The sequence below is a fragment of the Curcuma longa genome, chromosome 16 (genome assembly GCF_044706935.1).
Source record: "Curcuma longa cultivar G26 ecotype Majalengka, Jawa Barat chromosome 16, ITB_CL_G26_1.1, whole genome shotgun sequence".
NCBI classification, from domain to species: domain Eukaryota; kingdom Viridiplantae; phylum Streptophyta; class Magnoliopsida; order Zingiberales; family Zingiberaceae; genus Curcuma; species Curcuma longa.
The window spans coordinates 4,971,558-4,997,483 of NC_133876.1; the positions used below are offsets into that span (position 1 = coordinate 4,971,558).

Consider the following 25,926-nt stretch of genomic DNA (forward strand, 5'->3'; position numbering starts at 1 on the left):
CCGGACCGCCGGCGAGTCGCGATTCCAACGGGTCCGGTCCGGCGGTCGTCGGTGGTCGGACGGCGATGAACGGACGGCGGAAGCGCGTGGAGGTCGACGGTCGGCGCGCACGGACGCGTCGGACGTGGACGGCGCTCATAATAGCAAAACGGGTCGCGTAGGAATCCGTCGCGCAGTATATCATATATATATATATATATATATATATATATATATATATATATATATATATAAACTTCATTTTTTTCACTCTCATACACAAGCACATATTATGCATCACTAAAAAAAACATAAGCATATTCTGATCATTATTTTAATCTGGTCCAACTAAAGCAAATGCATAATATCTATAGCAATTTGACTACGGTACACCCTTTTAGAGATAAGTAGCATTTTTCTAACATCAGCATAAAAAAAGAGGATTAACTAAAACCAACACAAAGATCCTATATATGCTACAATATGCAAGTGAAGAAACTAATGAATCAACACTTCACAAGATTTTCTCTACCACAAAGCTAAACAATTGCGACGAGGAGCAGTCTCTTGTGCAGTGCAACCAACAAGACAAGAGCCCCATGATGCCTGTGTTACTAGGATACTGTATGTCAGTTTGGCGTCGTTGCAGAGCCCTTACAAACTCCTCTGAGCTTAAGTTTCCATCACAATTTGTGTCAAAGACATGAAAAATGACATCAACTACATTTTCAGTCAAAGAGATGCCACAGACCTAGAAACATAGCCATTGCTTTGAGATGCATGCTGTTAATTTTGAACCAAAAACATAGTATACTAGAACAGGATTGTCTGCATACATGAAGCAACGGAAAATTGACAAAAAAAATTTAAAAAAAAAAATCGGATAGGAGTGAACCAAATGCACAAAGTGAAAAAAGAAACAGTCAAATAAAGGTGAGACAAATACACATCCCACCATTATCAAACGGATATGCAAGGGGATGCAAACAAGTACTAATACAACTTATCAACAAGAGATCTTTGCAAAGCAACAGTATTCACTGATATCTAGGATGTCATGTCCAATACCTTATGTTTTTTTATAGAAGATTAACATAGATCTGCTAATATTGGTTTGCCTCGTGCTTCAATTCGGAATGTAGCCAAAGAAGTACGAAGAGAGTTGAATCTGATGAAAGTAGATTGGGGCACAATTCAAGTCGCCCAAGGTGAACATAGCTTGGTCCAAAGTAAATCAAAATCCAGTTGATTTTGATCAAGTTGGATGCAGTGCAGTTGAGATGAATGAATTGTTTAGGGGTGAAATTTGACCTCCCAAACTAAACATAGTACAGTTCAATTGGCGGAGTAAGGTAGATGTGAGTTTGTTACACGTTCAATTTGATCATTTAGCTTAACTAAGTCCAAAGTGAGGATATAGGCTTTGGCTCTTTTTTTCTCTCACTGCAAAAAGCTGCTAAAGATTGCCAAAAGATTTGAAAAGTTGTCTAAAGCTCACGGTGAGCACCTTGAGCACCCTCTAATGCCCTTTGCCATATCGCTCCTCAATTCTACTCAATTGAAGTGGATTAGTTAGCATTCACAATGTTGCTCTCTGGTAAATTTTACCCACATTAATTATTATTAGATACTTTTGTTTGTAGTACATGCAAAATGGGTTGGATCTTGTGGCATCTATATAGAGTGATGATTTCAGGCAAAAAGGTACTAGATTTTCTACATCATTATAGACTTATTCTCTAAACTTGCTATTTTTGTTTTGAATACCTATAATTTAACATATCTAAGTGTTAGCTGCTCCAACAAATCTGAGATTGTTCATGAATTATCACCAATGAAGCAATTAGGAAACCAGTTTAAAGAGAAAATAGAAGTTCTTACATGGGATGCTGCACGTATGAAGTCTTGCTTTGTCAACAAACCATTTACTTTCCCATAACTAAAGATGGCCACTGACAATGGTTTCAATCTTTTCCGCAATTCAGCAAAAGCCTTGAATTCCTGGAAATTTCAAATTCCACATAAACAAGAGGTTCAAAGATTAATCACCCAAGGAATCAAGGAAAAAATTCCCACCTCAAAGCTAATGTGTATATTTCTAAGAGAACTACTATCTAATTCATCAGCACGATCTAATAATTCGTTTATATGGTTCATATCTGCAGAAGCAACCATTGACAAGGCAAAATCCTTAGCCGATATAGTTCCTCTTGATTTGAAGTCATAATGAGCAAACTCCAAGCGCACAATCTGAACATCATAAAAATAAAATACAATAAAAATCATGTGTAAAGTTAACTATTTTTGGTCATCAAAGATGAGCAACAGAACCAATGTGCAAAACCAAAGATTGAGACACATCAACAAAGTTATAAAGGCCCATTTATGAAGCTATCTTCTGAAGTCATCCGCGGATGATTTTCATTTTTATCAGAAGTCTAAAAGAACTTTTATATTGAAAGGAATCTACAAAATGCCTTAACTTCTTAACGGCATTATAAAGGATTTTGTCCCCTCTACATATAGCATGCTAATTCATTTTGAACCGATCCAAGCGAGCTTCGATATACTTCTCTTGTGACGAGTTATCTCTGAGCGATCTCTAAGTAAGATGTTTCACCAAGAGCATTCATTTTACAACCATATGTGCTTACTTATTCTCAATCCTATGCACATAACAGTATAACACCAATCAACAACGCTACCATCCCTCAAAACTTTTATGTCCACCAAACACAAAACTTAACAAGAAGGCAAGTCCTTACCATGCAAACATTTGACAGAAACTATAACCACCAACTCAACTTTTTGAGGCAAAATTGCAGCCCAGCATTAACAATAACCAATTCACCATTCACAACAAAATGAAACTACTATTCTGTTAACAACATCAATCACACGAGCTGAAGGATCCACCAAGACACACCCAATATCTGCATCCTCCGAGCAGATACCCAAGCTACATCACAGAACACCACAACTGGCTACTACCCCATCCAACCAAGCCTCCTAGACAACCATCACTAATAAACATAAAGAATTGCAATTACCAAAAGGCCTGCTAAAATCATGCACCTCGACCTCAAATATTTGGACACATTTCACACCACTGCCCTCATTATGCATCTTTGATATTCCTAGGCTCCCAGAAATGTGAAACCAACTACAATATAGACCTTCAAAAGTGCAGCAGTGCCCTTATTACCACCAACTCCCTCCTCCAGCCACCTGCTTTCCAGCCAATTCACCCCTAAACTGAAACTTCCATCCCTTTAGCTTCTTCATACTGTCCCATACCTCCACAGCAAAGGGACATTTAAAAAAAGAAAAAAAAGTCTATGCCCCTCTAAATCCTCAACACAACTGAAACAAGGAGGCACAGCACCCTCAATTTAGCACCTGACGTAATTTGCTTGAGAATGCATCTCTCAAACAGGTTATTCCATGTCATGACACCAACATCACTGAAAAATGTAAGAAAGCATATGTAAAATTGCAAACTTCCTTGGAAAAGGAGTAAATTGCTAAATCTTACTTTTTCTTTCAATTTAAGGAAATTGAAGATCAGTGACCATCAGGACAATGACCAAACAGGAAATTTCTTGGAAAAATAAATCAACAAAGATACCTCCCTCATCAATTTTAATATTATCCCATAAAACTTCACACTCAGTAATGATAGAACTGGATATTTATTTAGATTTAATTCATCACAGAGGATTTAGTAAAAAAAATCAAATTATTCTTTGATAAGAAAAGAAAACTAATGCAAGGAAAAAGCAAGGAGTACAAAGGTCTCAAATGAAAGATAACCATTGATTAATCAACCTTATATCAAAAGGGAATGAACTACCTCATCATGCAAGTCCCGAAGAAATTGAACAAACTTATCATGTTGGAGGGATCCCATCCCATCCCTGCCAAAGAAGTGCTCAATCAGGCCTCCAGTCTCAATAGAACCACCAATGTTTAGACCAATCCCCAGCCCATTTCTATGAGAAGCCCCTTGTCTAGTATGAGCCCTCATTAAGTCCATCACTTTCATGAATTCATCCTTTTTTATCTCTCTGGTAAAGAATGAAAAAGTATGAGTAATGAAAATGAGGCCATGAACTTAACCAAACTAATTTATAGTCTTTCTTGTGCCTTTTAGAATGATGTTAACGACAAGAAAAAGTAAGAGTTAGGAGTAAAAATATGGTAATTAAGTATATGAGAAAGAAATTATATAATATCTTAGAAAATTCAGATGTTTATACATGTTCAAAGACTAAATCAACAGAATCAAAACAAACTTATTCCTAACACCAAAGGCAGATAACAGAGTCTTAATATTCACATGAAGGTCTTGATAAGCTGCAGTGGAGTGTAATCAAGATTGAAAAACACTTGCAGTGAAGCACATAGAACTATAATTAACTGGTATATTAGGAAAATCACTGGTTTCTTGATTAAGAAACTCTAAAATTGCATACACATTCCAACAAAATGATTTCCCTAAGTCAACTTACAATACAATTTCAGCTAAGTCAAATGCACAGTACCAGATCATGCTAATGTTGCCATGTAATATGGTAAGATTCTGTCAATAATGCATTTGTAACAGTCCAAAGTTTCATAACCGCTACATTTTTAGATTATAAATAAATTTATATCAAAATGAAAGTATACTTTTTCCCTTCCATTATGGCTGCACAAGTGGCGAGTATAGATTGAATGAGATGGTGTCAAAGAAAACTTAGGAAAAAGAACCATGCAAAGTACAGGAACAAAATATGATAAAAGATGGAACAAAGCCTACCCATCATTGTCAAGATCAAACATTTTGAAAGCAACACTGAAGCTTGATTCAGGAATGCTAAGTAAGGTGACAAAGAATATGTACCTAAAAAGGATGAAAAAAAATGTGGGTGAGAATAAAAAATAACATAATGATTTATATCAGAGAAAAGTGAATGCCTGACATTAAAGAACCAGAAGTCATCGACTTACTCTGGGAAAGATATAAGTCCATCACTATCAGTATCAAAAAGAATAAAAAAGGCAGAAGGACTGCAGTATAATTCCCCAGGATTACGCTCCCCTCTCAAATATCCTTCTCTAACTATGTTGGATTCTGATGGTGGAAAAACAGGAACAATTGCCCGCATCAGATCAGCAGGCTTCATAACTAGTTCTCCCTCCAAGTTCTGGCTTGATGCAAAATACTTGAAAATCTAAATGAAAGGAAAAAAAATGGGGACAAGTAAGCATATCATACTAGGAAGAAAGAAACAATAACAATGTATAATCATGTCTACACACAAAACAATAATGATGTATAATTGGTTAGGGTCAAATTCAAACAATAATGATGAAAGGGAGAAAGAAATTTTGATGCTGATAATTAATTAATTTATCAACATCATCATGATCAAGCAGTGCTAGGCCAAACTCCCAAGTATTTTGGTGGTTGACAATGTGGATTTTCCCTTCCATTGAACTCTTTGCAAGAGGTTATATCATTAGTACTGTTCGTATCAACTAGATCAATTTTTATTACATGATTAACTAATGTTTACTATGGTCTCCTGCCCCTTATATCTTCCTCTAATCAATTTAGCTTGTCCAGTTATAGAATTCATTTGATTACCTTTGAACATATTCACATCAACTTCACCTATTTTCTATCTTCTTTATCATCTACTGCAAATATACCTAATTCCTTTTTGGATAGTTGTATTTAGATTTTGTTTTTTCTAAATAATCTGACATATCTATCTTTCTCTTCATTTCTATATCCAAAATGTAGTGTTATAATAATTGATAAAAATGTTGTACTCCCAAGTTTTAAACCCAAAACTTGAGATACAATAATAACCCATCAACCCAAACCCACAAATCTGAATCCGATCTGAAACTTAACTCTTAACTCCTGGTTCCTTTCCCCTTTTATGGTTTGTGTAGAGCAGATTGTTAGCACCTGATTTCCTCTTTTGTGTGTTCATCCCCTCTGAATCTAACAAAAACTTTGGCTTTTCCACATGTCATCCTTTCTTCTTCAACATGAGCTTCCATATGTTTATGTATATCTGATTCTCACCACGCAAATCAGATTTCTTCCCCTCCTCCAAGAAGGCAACTCCAATCTCTTGTGCCACCTTCACAAGATATGGCGTCAGCTTCACAAGAGATCGCATTTCAGCCTAATTGCAAGCTTTTGCTTCTTGAGCATGGTCATTTCTCCCATCATTCCAATTATTGTAGATGGATACCATGCATACAACCCATGATTAGCACAATATGAGCACAAAGTGATCCACAATGAAAAAGGCAAGTTTAATTAGAGGTAGACACCAAAAGCAAGGGTAAACATTAGCACTCACAACAATGGGCCATAAATATATGATGCTACAGTGTTATAAGGACCTTGTTAGGCAACTTTTCCAAAAACATAGAGCTAATGGAAAACAACCATCTACTTCCATAGAGGTGGTTAGTTTAGCAGCTTTGAGAAGAGAGAGGCAAACCACACACATTTGTCTCTCCTTGATAACCAATATTTTGATGTTTTATTTTGCACTCATACTTGACGTTTTAAACCTCTCGTGTGCTTAATTTCGTAGTTATATCATATTTCATGAGCAAGGATTTATTTTGAACTTTATTTCAAATCATTTCTAATTGATAGTATTTTTGTTGAAATATGAGTGCATCTTGTTTTGTAGGGCATCCGTGGAAGAAAAAGGGAGCATCAACCGAACATCAGAGCACTCCACAACAAAGAACATGGCTTAGCCGTGTCACCTGACACGGCTAAGCAGAGTCCCTCGCTGCAACACGATCTGAAGCTCATTCCTACAGCCAACATGGTCTAGTCGTGTCCTCTGACACGACCATGGCGTGTGATGGCGGTTCACCACTTAACGAAGTTGGTTTTCTCTAAAGGAGCGGGCATTTAGATCTAGGGCAGCATGGAGCTTCTTCCTCATCACCTCTCACGCCATCCATTGAGGAGGAGAGACGAAAGGGGATTCCCATTGTCATCTCCTCCATCCCATTCCACCTCCCGATCCATCTCTGACGACCATCTTATCCGCAAGCTTTGGGTTTCCTAGTTTCGTGCGCGTCACATCTCCACTATCATCTGACCTCACTAAGAGGAAATGGGATTCCCTCCCTCATCGGACCCCATCATCATTACAACCTCCATCCATCGAGGTGAAAAGATGAAAAGTATAGTTGAGTTGATTACGACGAAATAGACTTGCTGAAGTGGGCAAGGGTCGAATCTCGGCAAAGCCGAGACAATACTCTCCTCCGTCATGGCCAACTACAGCTTCTCGATTTACCTCCTCATAGATGGTCGTGGAGCCGAACGTGTGGGGCTGCTGAGGTGGCGGAATCCACCTTTTGCTAAAGAAGAAAAGATGAAAAGGGATACACATCGTCATCTCTATCCTCCGACCATCACAACCACCGTTGGCGCATCTTCTCCTGAGCTTTTGAATTCCTAGCTCCGTGTACGACTCCACCGCGAGCTCTTGGGATTCCTAAGCTCGTTCCACATCATCCATCTCGATCGGAAAAGGCTCCTCCATCACTTGTAACACCTAGCTTAGCTTAGCTTAGTTTTTATACTTGTAACGTATTTGGTTAAATTCCTCTTACACTGCATTCATTACAGTCAATGCATTTCAATTCATTTAGTTCCTGCAATGCTTGTTTCGTTGACTACTTTAAGTTTCCGTTATTCATTTCGATGCAAGTAGGTTAGATTAAATTAAGATGCACTACTTTATGTTTTTGTTAATTCATTTGCAATCATAGTTTAGATTAGATTAGAATGTTTTTCATTTATTAGTCTTAGCATTGAAACTCAACAACAAACCCCATTTACAACATCAAAAACCCAAACCCCAATAACATTTCATCCTAAGATTATCACTCATTGCTACATTCCTTGAGAGATGATCCGGATTAACCCTCTACCGCACTAGTCAGGGGGTTCGGTACTTTAAATTATAACCGTAGTACAACATGCAGTTGTATCACTCCTCGACAAGTGAAGCCAAACACATAAGTTGAGCCACATCTTCCATTGGCCAGCTCCACCTCAAAACTTCAATATTCACCTCCAATGATCCAAGTGCACCTTGGGCAAACTAACCCATCCCCAAAAAGCTAACATCCACTCCAACTGAAATGCATCCCACCTTGGCAGAATTTAATAGCCTCAAAAGGCACCTCGACTGAGTCATGGTGACTTCAAGTGAGTTGCATTAGCCCCCACTCTACCTTGACCAAACATAATTTGTACTCATCTGATTACATGCTCCCTTTGTAGTTGGAGCCTAATTAATGCATCTAGCATCTACTTTATTTGTTGTAATCCTATTGTAACAACCCCTATTTCCAGTGAAAAGTACAAGGTCAATCAATGGTTGTTAGTGGCAACAATAACTTCTCTCCATCTTCCTCGTGTCTCAACTATGTTGATAATTTATCATAGTGACTAAATACTTTAGCGACTATCTTCACAGAGGCTACATTTTTGCTCATCTAACATCATGATGTGCAACTACTATTTCCATGGCGGATCTCATAGCTTTGATGGCCTTTGTCTAAGGTGAATTCACATTTGGCATCTCCTTTTTGTCGTTTTTAATGGTTGTGGTGTTGTTGAATGGTGACAAATAAGAGATTTGATAAAGTAGACTAGATTTGTTATTAAAGTGATGAAATCTAGTTGCAACGATGAGAATGCTTGGGTACCTTTGATTTGTTCCCTTTAATTCATACTTTTTTATCTTTTGTTTCTCTTAGTTGAGGAATGAGATTTGATTTACGAGGAAAGATGGAAGTTATTGTATCGAATTTTTTATCTTCTCCCCTTTACAAATGGTAGTTGGTATTGGGTTGAGTCAAACATGCTTAATGAACCAAAATAGTATATATTGAGTTCAAATATGATCTTAATTTGTGATTTAGAATTGCAGAGGGTCATTAAATAGTTTTTAAGCTGATAATGCTTGATGGTTTGAAACAATCACTTCAGTTAAAAAAATACAAAAGATCTTAGTCTCATGTTATCAAAAAATGATAAAGTTTCAGCCTTAAGAAATTTAGAAAAATAATATTTTTATGAAGCTAGGGGGTTTGAGAAATATAAAAGAGAGTGAAGAAAGATACACATTATGAGAAGAACCAAACTAGGGAGTGTGATTTGGAAGAATAAAGTAAAACTTAGGCACTCTGTATTGGTGCAGGGAGCACCAGATGATCGAACCTTAGTTTTGATAATGACAAGATGTTCAAGTTAAGTGTATGGTGATTTCTAACGTGTTGATCCAAGTGTGCAGGGAGCACAGGAAAGTCCTAGTTGAGGCTAGGCATAGGCAAGTCCCAATGGAAACTAACAATGGAAGTCCTTGCTGGAGGATAGGTAATGGAAGTCATGGCTAAAGGCTAGGCAATGGAAGTCCTGACTAGAGGCTAGGCGATAGAAGTCTTGGTCTGGAGGACTAGGCAGAAGTCTTAGCGGATCAAGTGCACCAGGTGAAAGTCCAGGCAGTTCAAGTGGACCAGATGCATGGCAGTGGAAATCCAGGTAGGTCAGGTGGACCAGATGTCTGGCAGTGGAAGTATAGGCAGGTCAGGTGGACCAGATGTCTAGCAGCAAATCCTGGGGATTAAGGATCGAGGCTAAGGAGAAAGTCCAACAAGTCTGGAGGACTTAGTTGGCAAATAGATAAATTCTCCTGAGTAGAGTGGGTAAGGGCGTATTTCCAGTGTGGGAACAGTAAACGTCAATCTAATCCAAAATTTCACTGGAAATCCGAAGTTAAGACCAAAAACAATTGCAAAACTGTTTAACTCTATCCTGTTACTTTTGTTTTGCACTAACTTGTAATGTAGGAAAGGAGAATCCGGAACTCTGATTCTGGGTGCCCTTATCTGGATCCAGGCGACCGGAGTCCAAGCGCCCGGATTGTCAGGCGACTGGACGTCAGTGGAACCGGGCCAGCGAAGCAGTAAGGTGGCGGAGTCCCGTGGTCAAGACACCTCAACTTCCATGTGCCCAGAGTAGTTCTAGGTGCCCGGAATGATTCCAAGCGCCCGGAGTGGTTCTAGGCGCCTGGATTCGGATAAGCATTACGGAAATCAAAATTCATCCGGAACCTCCACATCAGTATATAGGCGCCCGGAAAGGAATACAGGCGCCTAGAGGCTCTTGGAAAGGGTTCCAGATGCCCAGAAAGGGTTCCAAGCGCCCAGAAAGCCCTATATGAGAGCATTGAAGGAGACCCCTCAGAACAAGGAGTCAGTGATAACCGACGATCACCTGCGCACGAAGCAACACCCAGGGACGTCGTTATAACGCCGAAGTGCTGCACGAAAAGTCTGCATATCTTCTACTTCGGTAAAATCTAAATCGATTTTGTACTTTATTTCTAAGGACGGTAACGTTTTTACCGTTCCTATCTTTTGTAATCGTTAACTCCCTTTCATAAGAGGGGATTTAATTGTGTGGAGAAAATCACATTATTGTGATCTTTTTGAAGATCATATGTAATTATATTCAGTCCCAAGTTTTATTCATAAACTTGTAGATCGAGTTATGATGTTTAAGGATGCATTTTAGGGGGAAAAGAGTCAAATTAGAGGTTCCTCTTTAGAGGTGGGTGTTCTAGTTTGTTTTTGTATACAACATCATTATATTCTGCACAATTAAACTGTCAAACACAATTGGATGTCTTATTTAAAATTTGCCCTATTTTTATAATTGGGTTAAAATGAAAATTTATGCCATTAAATAATATCGGGGGCGATAAAGAGCTAGAACATGTGATAGAATAATTGATGAATTCATCTTGTTATTTTGTAGTAATTTGAAATTAATTTCAGTGGGTTTCTCTTAAACTTTACGTCCTATTAACCCTAATACTTGTTGGTATTCCACCATAACTATTATTTCATCTTTCAGTATTGAACTGTGATTGAAATTCTATTGCAGCTAGAGAATATTTTTGTTGTCCTTCTCCTTACTTTTCCATGCTTGCATGAAAATAAACTATAAATAATTAAGTTGTGCAATAAGGAACAAAAGAAACAATGCGGAGAGAAATCTATCTCGGGCGCACATAACATGATATGACCTTGAGTTGCTTCGTTGGCATGTACACAAGCATTATGCTGCTAGCACATTCCAATTAATCACTAATGAATGAGCATCTTCAGACTATTATACTGGAATTTGAGTGTATGCAAATAACCACTCATGTAGTGTTTAAATACGGACCGGAACGATATAATTTTGATACTGTATCGTGTCGTGCTGATATACTTTCGATATTTTTTAAATATAAAATATATTAACTAAAAATAAAAAATTTAATCTAAAAATTTAAAATAAAAAATAAAATAACTTTTTAATATATATATAATGGGATAATTTTATTAGGCTTTAATTAAGCCTATTTAAATTATTTCAATGCTAAGAGTTGATTAAAATTATTAATATAATTAAACCTAAGTTCACTAGTCCGCCTCTGTTCCGGCTTGCGCGATGCATCCTTGTCCCCGCGCGACGCCTAGCAACGTTGAAGGCGTCGCACATGCCCAATAACGCCTCCGGAGGAGTCGAGCGAGCATGATGATGCCTTCCAAGGAGTCGCGCGAGCCCAACAAAGCTTCCAGACGCATTGCGCAGCCACGAGGATCCCTCCGGACGAGTCACGAGGGCTCAACGAAGCCTTGGGGTGCGCTAACATCGGAGCCTTGACTGTGCCAGTTTCGGTCCGCAGACAGAATGAAATTTTTTGTCTATATCAGACGAAACGGCTTAAGATTTCATTCCATGTGTATAACTAACAAAGTGATAATCATGCTTATAAGAAAGATTGTGTTGTAACCTAATAGATAACAGAATAGCTAAACTTCAATGTGAATTGATGAAAGTGAAACATATGAATCGGATTATGTGCATAAGCTGATAAAAACTTATTAGTAGAAATGGTACAAGTTTACCTAATGACTATTAATATAAAGAGTGGAAATGGTGGGAAGACATTATTAACCAAGCTACTTAATCTAAGTTATGTAATCTAAAGAAATAGCTCATAGTGCATGAGGTGAGGCATTGAACCTATGCACAATTAGTTAGGCTATTGGCGCATGTATCAGAGAATACAGTTTTGATTTATGGACTCGGCTATAGTATTTCATACTAATACAAGAGATGTAATTACTGACAATTTAAAGTAGATAATCATTGATAGATTTAAAACTTGTTTATTTTAATCCAATCGATGGATTAGAAAATCATGTTACACTACTCGACACCGGAAAAAATATTTTGTTCAACCTATTGAACGACATAAGGAACTCACTAGGACCCCTAAACACAACTGCATTGACTCCTCAATGGTTTAAGCAAGGTGAGAGGTTGCGATGGAACAAGGTGATGGTGACTTGCTTTTGCAACACTTAAGGGTCTCACATGAAGCAACAACGATGCAGTGCAGTGAGTACAGTGACAGGCTTCTGCACTAATATCATAGTGGCGAGCCTCTGAGATGGCAACGAGCTTCCCTGACGACTTATTCCACAAGGTACATAATCCTCCTCCTTTGTCGCCTAGTTTTCTTCTATCATCATTTGTTCTCCTCCACTAAGGATTTATGCTCAGCACAACCACCAACACTAGCATTGACATGGCCAACACATTTAGTTCCGGTAGTAAACTAAAACCCTAACACAAAATGAGATTTCAAAGCTTGATCCATGCACATCTATTATTTACCTAATGTGAACATTTATGTTCACTCCCCTTATTCTTATTTTTGGCCTCCAATTTAAGGTTAGTTATAAAGTTGACGGTGGCATTGGTTATAATTTTCTCATTTAAGGTACCTTGTTTAGCTAAGTTATTTGCTCTAATATTACTTTAGATGTACATGGTTTTTGGTGGGTCAAACTTGGATGGGGCGTGACAAATGTATTCAAACATGAATTATTCAAACAATGCTAGATGTAACGAAGGGACACGTCATTGAAGGTAGTAAATACATTGAACATTCTAACAGCTTTGCAAGAGCTCTTAGCAATGGTAAGTCCTTAGTCATACAAAAGGAAAGGAGTTAAAAAGATTACCTTCTCAGGAGAGCTCAGAATCCTTATGCGTTTCTCATATTTGAAAAACACCTTTCTACGATATGAATCTGCATGCATATATATCATTGTTCAGTCCATCAAAATTAATAAAAAGAAATTCAACAAACTCGATTGTTAAGTTTCACTATAAAAGAAGCAGCAGACAGGACTTTAGCAAGTTGTGATATAAACTCATTCACTTAAATACACACTGATATTGAGCATGCAGCAGATTTTTGTCCTACTTATATACATAGCAAACTTACATCAACATGTTGAGCATGCAGCAATAATTAGAAACTACAACACCAAAGTCATGGTATCTTATGTCTTGTCGTATCAATTAGCATCTTGATCAAGCAGGCTTTTTGAATCTTGAGTACATGCCTCAGATAATTTAAACATCGAGATCAAGCAGCCCTTGCAACTGTTTTATGCAACTTATGTTAGACTACATAAAAATTCAAGTGGAGAGTACTCTACCGTGCATCTAATGTAACACAAAGCAACCTACTCAAGCACATGCTAGAGCGGCGGTTAGATTCTCTCAAGCAATCTGCTTTAGTACCAATTATAGGAACGTGTAGGAATGCAAGGAGTGAATAGTATTTTTAAAGATTTTAAAACTATTTTAACAGATTTTCAAAACTTGTCTAAGATTTGTTTTGAAATCAAAGTCAGTAACACAGTAGAAAAATGAATGTTTTTCACAATATCAATTTTGATTTTAAAATCAATTTGGTTTTCAAAAACTTTAATTAATGAATAATTAAAGAAAGCATCAACGAGAGTACACAAATATTTAACATGATTCAGAAACCCTCAGGTCCTATTCAATGGACTATGACTCGTTCGGCAAGTCACTCCATGAAAAATCGCTATATTTTCTCCTTTTGGAAAATTTTTTCTAGGCAAAGAAATATTGACAAAACCCACATCAATAAATACGGGGCATACAAAGGAAGAAGCAATAAAAATCTCAACGACAATATAAGAAAATAATTTAATTAAATGTGTTGAACTGTTGGAAAATTTTGAAAAGCACACTACCTTTAGAAGAGCTCTTAAAGTGTGTAATGAAGAGAGAATTGAAGCTTATCGATGTACTAGTCGAGCTACATTGAGTCCCCTTTTATAGAGGTTATTTGGAATAATTTAGTCGACTAACCTTACCATGTTGGTCAATTAATTCTAAGGGATTCGGTCATTATTTGCAATGATAGTTATTCGGGTTTTAGCTGACTAATCGATCTTTTTAGTCGACTAAGCAATTTGGTCAACCACAATATGAACCTTGGTCAACTGGAAACCTACCACAAAAACCGCTTCATTTGCCTTTGGACTGCATCATGTGCATACTATGTGTTTTGGTCAACCACCTTATCCATTTGGTCAACTAACCTAGATAAGTTTCGAGATTGAATCTCTATTGTGATTGTATCTCTTGACCACGTCATTTGTTGACTGGGTCTTTAATCGACTAACCATTTGGTTGACTAAACCTGTATAGCTTATCCGTTGATCGATTTTTCTAACTGACTTTGTCTTTGATCAACCACCTTATCACTTTGGTCAACTAACTTTGAATTTCTTTTTCACAATAAAGTTTTTTTCCTTGATTGCTTCGGTTGACTGTCTCTTTGGTCAACTACGTAGACATTTTTGGCCGATCAACTTGAATTTATCAAATTTGCCAATTTTTTTTTATTGATTGTTTCTTTTTTGATTGACTGACTTCTGTAGCTTGGGCGACTAACTCAAATTAAGTTGAGTTATTAGCTTTTTTGAATTTTTATGTTTACTATTTCTAATTTAGTCAACTAGCTCTTGTAATTTGGTTGACTAACTTTGTGGTTTTCCTGTTTAATATGAAATAATCCAAAAATATTCAAAATTCAAAATATATATAAAATAAATTGATAAATATGAAATAATGTTTAGTCGACTAGAATAAGCCAAATTTGGACTTTGACTTTGAAAAACCTATTGGTTTTTTCATTAAATCATACGCCTAAGTTGCAAGAAAGCTATTCTTGTCCCAAAATAAAGATTGCTCTCTTACAACCTTCTTTGTCAGAAGATCCTCTCCAAGTATCCCGACCTACTAGGACTTTTTATTTGCTAAATGTTGGGTCCACTTTGACCTATTTGGATTTTATCTTTGCTTGCCAAATGTTCAGCCTACTTTGATCCATTTGGACTTTTCATCTGTGTCAACTCTTGTTAAACTTTCATAATACTCTACAATGTATCCTGTCAGGTTTCCTACACCTACACAGTTTAAAAATCAACTAAGTTCAAACTCTTTGTTATATATCAAAACACTGGTCAAATTACTTGGTGTCTGCTTTCACCAACAATATCAATTTAGGTAGACTTGACCTTTAGAATAGTCTCGATATAGGTGACTGAATGGTGCCTTAAGTCGACTAGTGGTTTAGTCAACCAAGTAGTCCGCTCAAGCTCTTCAACCAACGAACATAATTTTTTGCTTGGAGCAATGATTAGTGTCAATCAACTGATAGTGGCTGAGTTGACTAAGCAATCGACTTAAGTTGATTAGACAACAAACAAAATATTCTTATTCGTAGCTAAGTTGACCAGGCAATCGACTGATTGACTGATCAAGGATTAGTCAATGACCAAATCGAGTTGATTCCTACTACAATAGAAAAGCTAAAGAGAATCGTTAATGAGGAAAAGCTACATGACAACGATGTAATGACTTATGGCTACAGTGCATAGTCAGTGATCTATTCCATTCAAGTCAACTAATTGATGTCAACACAACACAATTAATAGTCAAGAACCAGAGAAATTAAATGAAGATTTATATAAAGGAGTCGTGGAGGAGATTTGAAGGCTAATATTCCCAGACTACTGCTAATATTCTAAGCCTTATTGTACACTCCTCCTTTTCACTCTTGTGCTTCAAATTGTAATCATCCAAGAGATTGTAAGAGGCTTCTCCACCTCCGAAAATTGTCCAAGAAAGGAGAAATCAAAGTGGGCATTCAAGAGCAATCTACTAAAGCATCATAAGCTAGGGAGTAAGAACGAGAGTTCCGAACTACATTAAATAAAAGTGTTAGCCAATTTGCTTTGTATTTTCATTTTCCATTGTGTATTTGCTTTAAATTAAGATTGCAAAGTCATTAGCAAGATTCTAGTATAATTACTAGCAAGATTCTTTTGTGTAATTGCAGGAAGGTTTGATATTCACCCACTAGCTTCTCTGGTCATCTCACCAATCCAACCGGTCCTAACACCCACCACATTTTTTTTTTACAACAATGGTCGTGAATGATCAACAAAATTTATCTGTTAAAATACCGTATGATGGCTCACTTTCCACGGTTATCCTCAGGATTTAGACAGCCATAACTAAACCTAATGATTAGCATTTGCTTGCTCAGGAAGGAATTCTCCAGCAAAGCACGTTGACATGAAATTGTGGAAAAGCTTCTACATAAAAGCAGATAAAGAAAAATTATAGAATTAAACACCAATTAACAATTTTCCCTCTTGTTCTAATGAAAAGTTGATATTTGCCTGGCGGTAGACAATGAAGCAATTTCCAGCATCTGACAAAAAGAAACAATGAATCGACGGAGGAGAATACAAACCTGCAAGAAGATATCTTGGCTTCTTTTCCATCTGTGCTTCATTTCGGCAGACCTGCTCGTTCTGAAGTAAATCCGAGTCAGCCAAGGAAAGCCAGGAACCGAGGGACGATGAGGACCAAGGAAGCAACCAGAAGCCAAGACCCGACGCGCCAACAGCCAGCGCCACGGCAACCGCTCTCCCGAGCTGTTCCAGGTCGCGATCGGAGGGCCTACTCTCTTTATCCACGGCTGCAAAGCTGGCGTACCGCGCGGAGATGCTGCAGCTTCGGATCGCAGATCGACGAATGGCCGCCGCAAGGAAAGGTCGCATGAGAGCTTGGATGAATTGCTCGGGAGAAAAAGAAAATTGGAAATCGAGAGAAATGGAGACTGGAGAGCAGAGTAGTTGCAGAGCCGCAGGATCCCGAAATGTTTAGCGGTTTTTATGTAGTTTGCGGGAATTGGGTGAAGAAGCCGTGTGGACTGAGGAGGCGTTTTTGCTATAAGAATTGAATTGATTGACTTTTTATTATTGAGAAATTATTTTTGACGAAATTGTGATGAAAATCTCAAACTGATCCTTCCAAAAATTTAGACTTTCTCAAATGCCCTTAGAGTTTCTTAATTGTAAACCTACCCTCATACATTTTTCCATCTCTTGTTGACTTTTCTGCCCTGTTATTTGAAAATAGAATTTTGAGAGGTTGAAAATTGATGAGTTAAATGTTAGAAAATATGCTTTTAGTCAAGTTCATATGCATTTGATAAAGAGTTTAAGTTAAATTTAATTAATGTTCTGCAAATGTATAGTTATTAAGAATAATACGTGCACATAGACTTACTAAAGTTTGGTTGACTTGACATGGTAGATTGATTTGCGCGGGATGACTTAAATTGATGAATGTTAGAACTTTGTTTCCGAAAATAGCTGAGTTGGTTAAAATTTTTGCATAAGGACTTTGGTTCTGTCTCCGCCTGTGATAGTGCACATAGAGTTAGTAAAGTTTGGTTGACTCGACATGGTAGAATTGATTTGCACTGGATGACTTAAAGGCTTAGAATGAATATTAGAGCTTTGAATGATGTTAGAGGACACTCTAAGACAAGAGCATTAAGTGCTTATAGATGTAACCGTAGAATTTGTGTTCAATGGCTAGAAAGTTTTAATATGTGATGGAGTCAAAAGGCACGAGGCATCAGAGTGTCACCTTATTATTTTACATGGGTTAATATGAGAATAGTTAGATTAAGTGACACCGTATAAAGTAAGTTGGCATGTCAATTATAATTTCTACCATGCTAAATGTTATGGCTTACATATTTGTAATTATATGGGTTAAAAAATTATGAATTAGTGTAATAAATTGATTGTTACATGATTGAAATGGCAAATGATATGTCATTTATGATTGAACGTGTATGTGTATGAAAATTTACCCTCAGGGCATGGTTGAATTGATTATTATGGAGCAATACTTGAATTGATTATTAAGTGGACAATGGTCAAATCTAGACGAAGCCGAGATAATGTCCTCTTTTGTACTGGTCAATTATAGCTTTTCGATTTACTTTCTCACAGATGGTCATGAGGTCGATCGTATATGTTGGGATGACAAATTCCATCTTACACATTTAGGATTTTTTTTTTGACACCATAAGTAATACAAACGAGGAAACAAATAATACATGAAGGAAATAATTTTTAAAAATAAATTGAAGATAAATTTTAGATTTGCACATACTCAATAAAAAAAAAAAAAGTTTAAAATATTCAAAATTAAAAAAATATTTAAGATTGGTGCATCTTGAATAAATGAAAATAGATTAAAAAATATGCAAGATTAGTACATCAAAAAAATCAAATATTTGATTTTTGTTATTTGGTAATCAATATTTTTATTTTGATAACAAATATGAAATAAGTATAATCCTTATTAAGATTAACCTATTTTCTTTATTTAAAATATTTATTTTTATATTTATTTTTGAGTCGAATCTATAAAAGATATTCAAAATCAGGTATTTTAATTATCTTTGAATTAATACAATTTCAAATTTTACTTTCTCTATGTGAGAGTTTTTCATCTAAGTTATTTCCTTTCTCACTTCATCCACTTTGTTCCTAGTTCTTGAATGGATAAGGTTATTTCCAAGAATTTTCCTTTCTCACTTCATCCACTGGTTGTTCCTAGTTCTTGAATGAATGGATCAATAGTTTAATTTTAGTATTGTGTCAATTCATATCAAAGCCGAAAAATAAATTGAAGAAATGTTTCATATTGGTTCATCAATTTCGAATGAATCAAGGATAAGGACAACACTGAAGTTTGAGGATGATAGATAATGAAGATAACTAATATTGAAACCAAACCATTAGGTTTCAGATTTGATATCAATTAACACAACATCAAAATTAAATTGATAAATTATCCAAAAATTAGAAACAAAATAGATGAAGCAAAGAAGGAAATAACTTCATACAGAGGAACAACTCTCGCATAGTAAAGTAAAGTTGAAAATTATATTAATTCAAAAATAATTAAAATATAAGGCTCTAATTTTTTTTTTATAGATTTAACTCAATAGAAAATATGGAAATAAATACTCTCAATAAAGAAAATAGTCTAATCTTAATAGAGATTATGATAATTCCTACTTATTATCAAAATAGAAAATATTGATAAAAATAAAATCTCTAATTTAGTGCAATTCTTTTTCTATTATTATAGATGCGCCAATCTAATAATGCAAATAAAATAAATAAATAATGTAGAAAAAGAAATAATTTTGATGATATTAAATTAAAAATAAATTTCAGATTGACAAATTCGTGATAAAAGAAAAGAAATTAAAAAAATTTCAAGGTTTAAAAATATTCAAAATTAATGCATCTTTAATAAGTAAAAATAAATAAAAAAATATTCAAAATTGATACATCTATATAATAAGTCATCTCCATTTAAATATGAAATATCTTGTCCTATGTCCTCTTTTCTTTATAAGAAAATAGATGACGCCCGCAATCAAATCAATGTGGTTTTTTTCTCTGACAGAATCCTTATGCCATGAATCCTGAGAATCAGACTCGACCACCATGATAAAGAACAGTAACCTCAAAAAAAGACTAATAACTTACAAGACAACAACAGGGCTTTGATTAGTTCATGTGAAGGGTTATAGGAACAATGGTACAGTTAAATTGAATCATAGTTTGTAGAATGAAATAACAAAATTATATACATCTTTCATTTCATGTTAGGTTTCAGAAGTAGATTCTTTTTTCTCTGCTTAGATAGAATCAATTGTACTCATCTTGAGAACTTTTTTATCTTGAACTGGGATAGTCATCACACAAAGTATCACTTGATTAGGTAGCTGTTATTTGTACTAGATGGTCGTGTAAGTTTAGGACATAAAAATGGAACCATATTTTTTTTTTGAATAGGGATAATCATTACACAAAGTATCATTTTGTTAGGTTATTGTTATTTGTACTGGATGTGTAAATGCAAGATATGAAAATGGAACCTAGAAAATTATCATCGTGAGACGACGATATAACCACTAAGACTATGAAACAGACAATGACTTCCAAAAAAGACTAGAACGTTTAATGCAGGTCATTCATCTTTATTTATATGACACATTCTTGTTAAGAATATTACTTGTTATTCGCTTACTCATTATATTCTGTTGAGTGTTGGATAAAATAAGATTATAATGTGAGTAATATTGAAGAATAAAAAATTAAATAGAACTGATGAATATAATTAAGCAGATAATAAAAGATGAACGTTAAGAAAACATAAATTGTAAATTATGTTGTTGTCCTTTTTTATTATATTTTCATATACATCTCTTTTATCTCAACTTTGCACCTTATGTTCACTTTTTTTTTGACTTCTAGGTTAATTATTGAGATATATACATAATACTAGAGGAGTATTTCAAAGGGATGTATGTAGTCATGTTATTTAGTTTTTTCTCTATATTTAGCTCTGACGTTGTTACAATTCATGCGTAACGAGTAAAACTAACGTCGCAGCAAGCCTAGTTCATGCGGGACCTGACATGAATCCTAAGTGATTTGAACCTTGTTTCTTTGTGGTAAATGTATCACTTGGCACCAACTCAGTTACATCCGTGAAGACAACTTGAGCAACTCTTGATCTTTGCTTGAGAATTCAAGGTATCGAAGATGTTTTAAATCACCAATTGCTTTTAGTAAATTATATGAAAGTCAAAAACCATAAAAAATCAAAGTGATTTCAAACTTTTAACATCATCTTGTTGAAAGATCATCGACATTGTTTCTTGTTTTTCTATTGTTTCCTGAACAAACTTAGAATTAGTCTATCAATTGATATTTCTTAAAAGTATAATTCTTGAAAAACAAAGCACAAGAAAGCTAACATTGTTTGAGATGCGCCATCTGTTTGAGGTGCACAAATAGTTGTTAATAATAAAATCTCAGAATTGTTATAATGTCATTGTTTTTGCAAAAAAAAAAAAACTTTGGTTTAAAAAATAATTCAGTAGAATAAATAAATTCTTACGCTCTATTTGTGCAATTAAATTGATTATACAAACCAACCAATATCAAATTAAGCAAATAGACAAAAATAATCTATACAATCAACCGAAAAAGACACTAAATTTTTACATAAAAAAATCCTCCAATGTTAAGGAAAAAAAACTTCCATTGTTAAATGATACGGTGGAAAGAGGTATTTATATGTGGTAGAGTCAAAGTCAAGAGTCAAGTACATGTGGAGATCAAAAGTCAAGCCTAGATGAAACACAAAGTGGCTACTTCGACGCTAGATGACCCAGATCCTCGGCTCCATCAGCTCGGCCACCCCGACTCCTGAGAACCTAGACTCTTCAATTCTATCAACTCGGCTACCCCAACTCCTGAGGACTCAGATTCCCCAACTCCATTAGCTTTGTCATTCTATAGAGGCCTATTGATAGTTACTACAAATATTCCTTAGCATGACACCACGAGTGAATGGAGGAGCAATTATGTGAATGGCAGACTCAGCCTCCTAGATGCTCTCTTACATATACATGGCCTTCGATGAGTGGAGGAGCAGGTAACGACTGTCAGATATGATGTTTCCACCAGCTCTAATGTGTAAATACTCTTTGCATTACTATATGAACCCTAGAAAAAACAGGCATAGGAGGTATGCGCAAGATCACACTCTTCTTCTTCTCTTTCTTCCAGAAACTCCATTGCTTTCATCTTTTCATGGCAACTATGCTAACTCGAACGTCAGAGTGACCATGCTGAACCCCCTCAACGCTCATTTTAATTTCTGCTTGAGTGTTGTAGACATTCCGATGCCTTCCTCATCTCTAGCTCTTCATCTTTTTCGTCGTCAAAGTCTACAATTTCGCCTTTTAATAGTCGATTTCTATTGATTTATCAGATCGAAATCTCGGCCAGAAATATTTAAAAATAATAGATACATTAAATTTTTTTCTAATAATAATTCTAAAGAATATCAATCATCAATCAGGAAAGTAGTGGATTTCAAAAATTTTCAATAAATCGAAAAGTTTGAATTTTACCATAATATATACAAATCATCCAAGTAGGTAAAAAGGTCATTTAATTGGTTCATGAAATTTTCATCAATATATGAAATCTAAAAAATAAGATTATATTACATTTATTATACATAATCTTACTTTACATTAAATCCTGATCAAGTTGGTAGAAACATAAATTAGATAACCACTAATAATATTGAAATTTAGTGAAGATCGAAAGAAGATTCATTTTGTATTCTTCACATGAGAAACCCAAAACAACAAACTAATTTTCTTTCCCCCTTCTATTTTTCTTCGGTCCTCTCTCTTTTTTTCTGATATATATTTTAAAAGGGAATTTTTTAAATAAGAACTACGCTCGCCTAGTTCTTATTTTGATTTTTTAAATAGAGGATCCCACCACTTCCACATGAAACAACAACTATTGTCAAGTCCCTAGAAGATTGATCAAGAAATATAACAACTCTCTATTTTGTGAACGGACACCGGAAGTACCCAACGTCTAGGCTAGACACGACCATGGGCCGGGTCGAGCCAGGACCCAGTTAGCCGGGCCGAACCGTAACCGGCCCGTCATCCTGCCGGGCCGGTTACGGTTCCTTTTGGAACCGGCGGTTTCCAATAGCAACCGTCGGGTTGGGGTTTTTTTTTTGATTTTTTTTCAACGGTTAAGATCATTTGATCTTTTTTTATCAATGATTATGATTTAATGTCTGTTCAATACATTTGTATATAAAATATATTTATTTTTATTTAATTAAATTATAATTTAACATGTCGTTGCTGGATCGAAGCAAGACATCCCGGGACACAAGTGCATATACTCGCCACTGTTCTACAACACCTTTTATTTATAAAATTAATAAAATTATATATATATTATATTTATATTTATTTAATTCAAATCCATTTTAAGATGGCATTGACGGGAACTAATACAATTCTCACCGATCTTGCAATATGCACCACTAAACTACATTGACTTTTCTCTCTTTTTTTCAATATTTCTTTTATATAAATTTTAAATTTTAAAATTTTAATATAATAATCTCGAACCATCGTGAACCGTCGCGAACCGTGAACCGAACCGTGAACTGGCGGTTTTGAACTGTGAACCGTAACCGTCTTGGACGGTTAAGGTTAAGGGTCGACCTGCCATGAACTGTCGAACTGGCGGTTCTGAACCGTCGAACCGTCGGTTCTGAACCGTCGGTTTTGAACCGTGGTCGGGTCTAGTCTAGGCACCCTTTCTCCCTTACCGAGCATCAATTTGTTCGATAAGACCTCTCCTTGTTGCCTTCGTTGACCATCAAAACAAAACTGTAGTCCCACCTAAGGAGCACTCTGCGAAATCAATAACAGAAAAGACTTTACCATCAAACTGAGACAAAGGCAAAGAAGTCATGCTCGACGAGATCACATCTTTCTCAACCCAAATTTTAAATGATAAGTTACATGATAATTTTCGAGTACTTCAACTCGGAGAAGAATGCAGCCCGGGCAAGATCCGTCTTCCCTATTCCCACCGTACCGGGCCGGATCTTGTGCCTGATATCAACAGCCCAGCCAAGATCCGTCTTCCCTATTCCCACCGGGCCGGTGATCCTGATCATTACATGCAGGCGACTCCTTTAATATAATTCTCCTTCTTCTTTGTGAAGTAACACCTCTAGTATTTTAGCTTTCTCCACAGCTCGACCTTTCAACTCCCTAACTTTGTAAGGGAAGGCAACGTGGGGAGTCCCGAACTGGTGAGCTGTTGCCTCTCCAATCTGCCCTTCTCAACTACTACCAACTCCATATCCTTGTAAGGCAATCTGGGGAATTATATTCCTCCGGCCATCACCTCCCTAAGATCCTTACTTTCACGGAAGAGACCAGCTAGCGGCTGTATGGATGACCTCCGGCAACTTTTCCATCGCTTTCGTAAAAAGCATCTGGTGTTCGCCAAATTCTGAAAGATCATCGAGCACGTCCTCCGATCTGATCCATCATGTAGAAGAAATCCTTATAGCGCCATAACCAATCTTGCAGGAATTCGTTGCATGCTGATCTTCTTGTGGAGGTTGTTGATTATTAAGCACTGGTACTTGTATCGAAGAATTCCTTGTAGTTGCTCCAGTCCAGCATTTGGAATATGAACCTCCGAGTCTGGTGCTACGGCAGGCTCTGGATGATATGATATGTTCTCTTATTAATTTCTGTAAAATGTAGAATTTATCACCTCAGCGATTTTATCCATGAAGAGATAAATTGAAAAGTTATAGTTGACTATAACGGAGGAGGACATTGTCTCGATTTCACCGAGAAATATATTCTCTTGTCAAGCAATTGTGCAAGGTGTACTCTTGCAATTTCGGTTTGTGGAGTCTCAGTGAGCATGAACATGACTGCTTTGAAGAGCTCTTCTGATCTAGAAATAAAAAATAGAAGAAAGCAGATGAGAGATGGATCTGGGCGATCGAAGATGATCGATATTTGCCGACTACAAATTCTATAAGTGGCTATTAATTATTATTAATTTAGTACGATAGTGATATAGCTACTCAAATTGTGAATTGCAAAAACTTCTTCAATTTAACAAATTTATTTAGTAATCATAAATAATTAAAATTTAAATAAATCTGATTGTGTAAGTCGATTCTAATTTAGTAACTAAAATAATATTTTAAAACTGACTCTCTCACTAAAGAAACGAGTTCTCATATAATTTAGAATAATTAAACTTTTAAATAAATTTAATAAGAGAGAATCAAAAGAGCATCTTTAATTATTTATATCGTTAACTAATTAACAAAACAAAACGTTTCTTTTAATTATAAAAACTAGTCAAACAACGTCTCACTCATAATTTAATATTTAATTTTCAAAATATCCCTTAGTGCTTCACTTAAGAGCAAAATTTGATGTTTTAAAGTTAATTAAAACTAGTATAATTTTGATCAAATCTATTCCAAAGTGATGCAGCTTTGGTCAATGTTGTTCACGCTTTGGAACATTGTATATGGAGGAGTGAAAAGGATATTTCAGATATTAAATTATAGATATAGTTTTTGATAATTTTTAAAGATAAATATTATTTTAACAATATAAATAAATGAATGCTCTTATGATTTTTTACCATTTAATAATAACAATTTTAATTTAATAATTTAGTAGAAGAATATTCAAGTCTAACTACATATCCAAATGGCGCATTTTTGTTTTGGAATTTACTAGACAATGCATTTTTAAAAAATTGCCCCTCCATCCAACCTCGCTTCAATTCCACATCTAATTTGCTAGTATGCGTCTTGATAATTAAACAGTTCGTTAAATACTATTCTAATTGGTCATTAGTTCTTTTGCAAAAGTTTTTGCCGGTCTACATATGATTAAATGTTATAAAAATTGATTAATAGCCATTAATTAAACAATTTTAGTTAAAAGTATTTTATAATTCTATTAAGGTTAAAATAAAAATAAACCTAGCAGTATGGGAAACTAAATGCTTACACTAACTCAAAATTAGTCACAATACAAACTAAAGTTAGAATGACTAGATGAAATACTTTCCTACCATTTTTTTTCATAAGTTTTTAATATGTTATATAATTGTTGAACTTCAAGTGTTGATACACTACAAAAAAAAAACAGTCAATTTGCGATG

At 35.5% G+C, this 25,926-nt stretch overlaps 1 protein-coding gene across 2 annotated transcripts; it reads right to left on the minus strand.

Moving 5' to 3' along the window:
• Positions 1–343: 343 nt before the first annotated feature.
• On the minus strand, positions 344–17,164 carry LOC141847672 (calcium uptake protein, mitochondrial-like). Of its 2 annotated transcripts, XM_074735736.1 has the most exons (8): positions 16,740–17,164; positions 13,114–13,181; positions 4,972–5,195; positions 4,781–4,864; positions 3,833–4,046; positions 2,056–2,229; positions 1,861–1,980; positions 344–730 (listed from the first exon to the last, which is right to left on the minus strand). In XM_074735736.1, the coding sequence occupies exons 1-8, from the start codon at positions 17,047–17,049 to the stop codon at positions 494–496; spliced, it is 1,431 nt and encodes a 476-aa protein (XP_074591837.1). In that variant the 5' UTR covers positions 17,050–17,164; the 3' UTR covers positions 344–493. The 2 variants fall into 2 exon arrangements, with proteins under 2 accessions (XP_074591837.1, XP_074591838.1); XM_074735737.1 differs by lacking the exon at positions 2,056–2,229.
• Between the last annotated feature and the right edge of the window lie 8,762 nt (positions 17,165–25,926).

What these genes read in the sequence shown, in the direction of transcription:
- LOC141847672 (XM_074735736.1), bottom strand. Translation starts at nt 17,049, where the DNA reads ATGCGACCTTTCCTTGCGGCGGCCATTCGTCGATCTGCGATCCGAAGC. An exon ending in TTCGGGACTTGCATGATGAG is followed by an intron (nt 2,230 to 3,832) that starts GTAGTTCATTCC and finishes TATGATGTTCAG; the next exon opens with ATTGTGCGCTTGGAGTTTGC. An exon ending in ATATACACATTAGCTTTGAG is followed by an intron (nt 1,981 to 2,055) that starts GTGGGAATTTTT and finishes TGAAATTTCCAG; the next exon opens with GAATTCAAGGCTTTTGCTGA.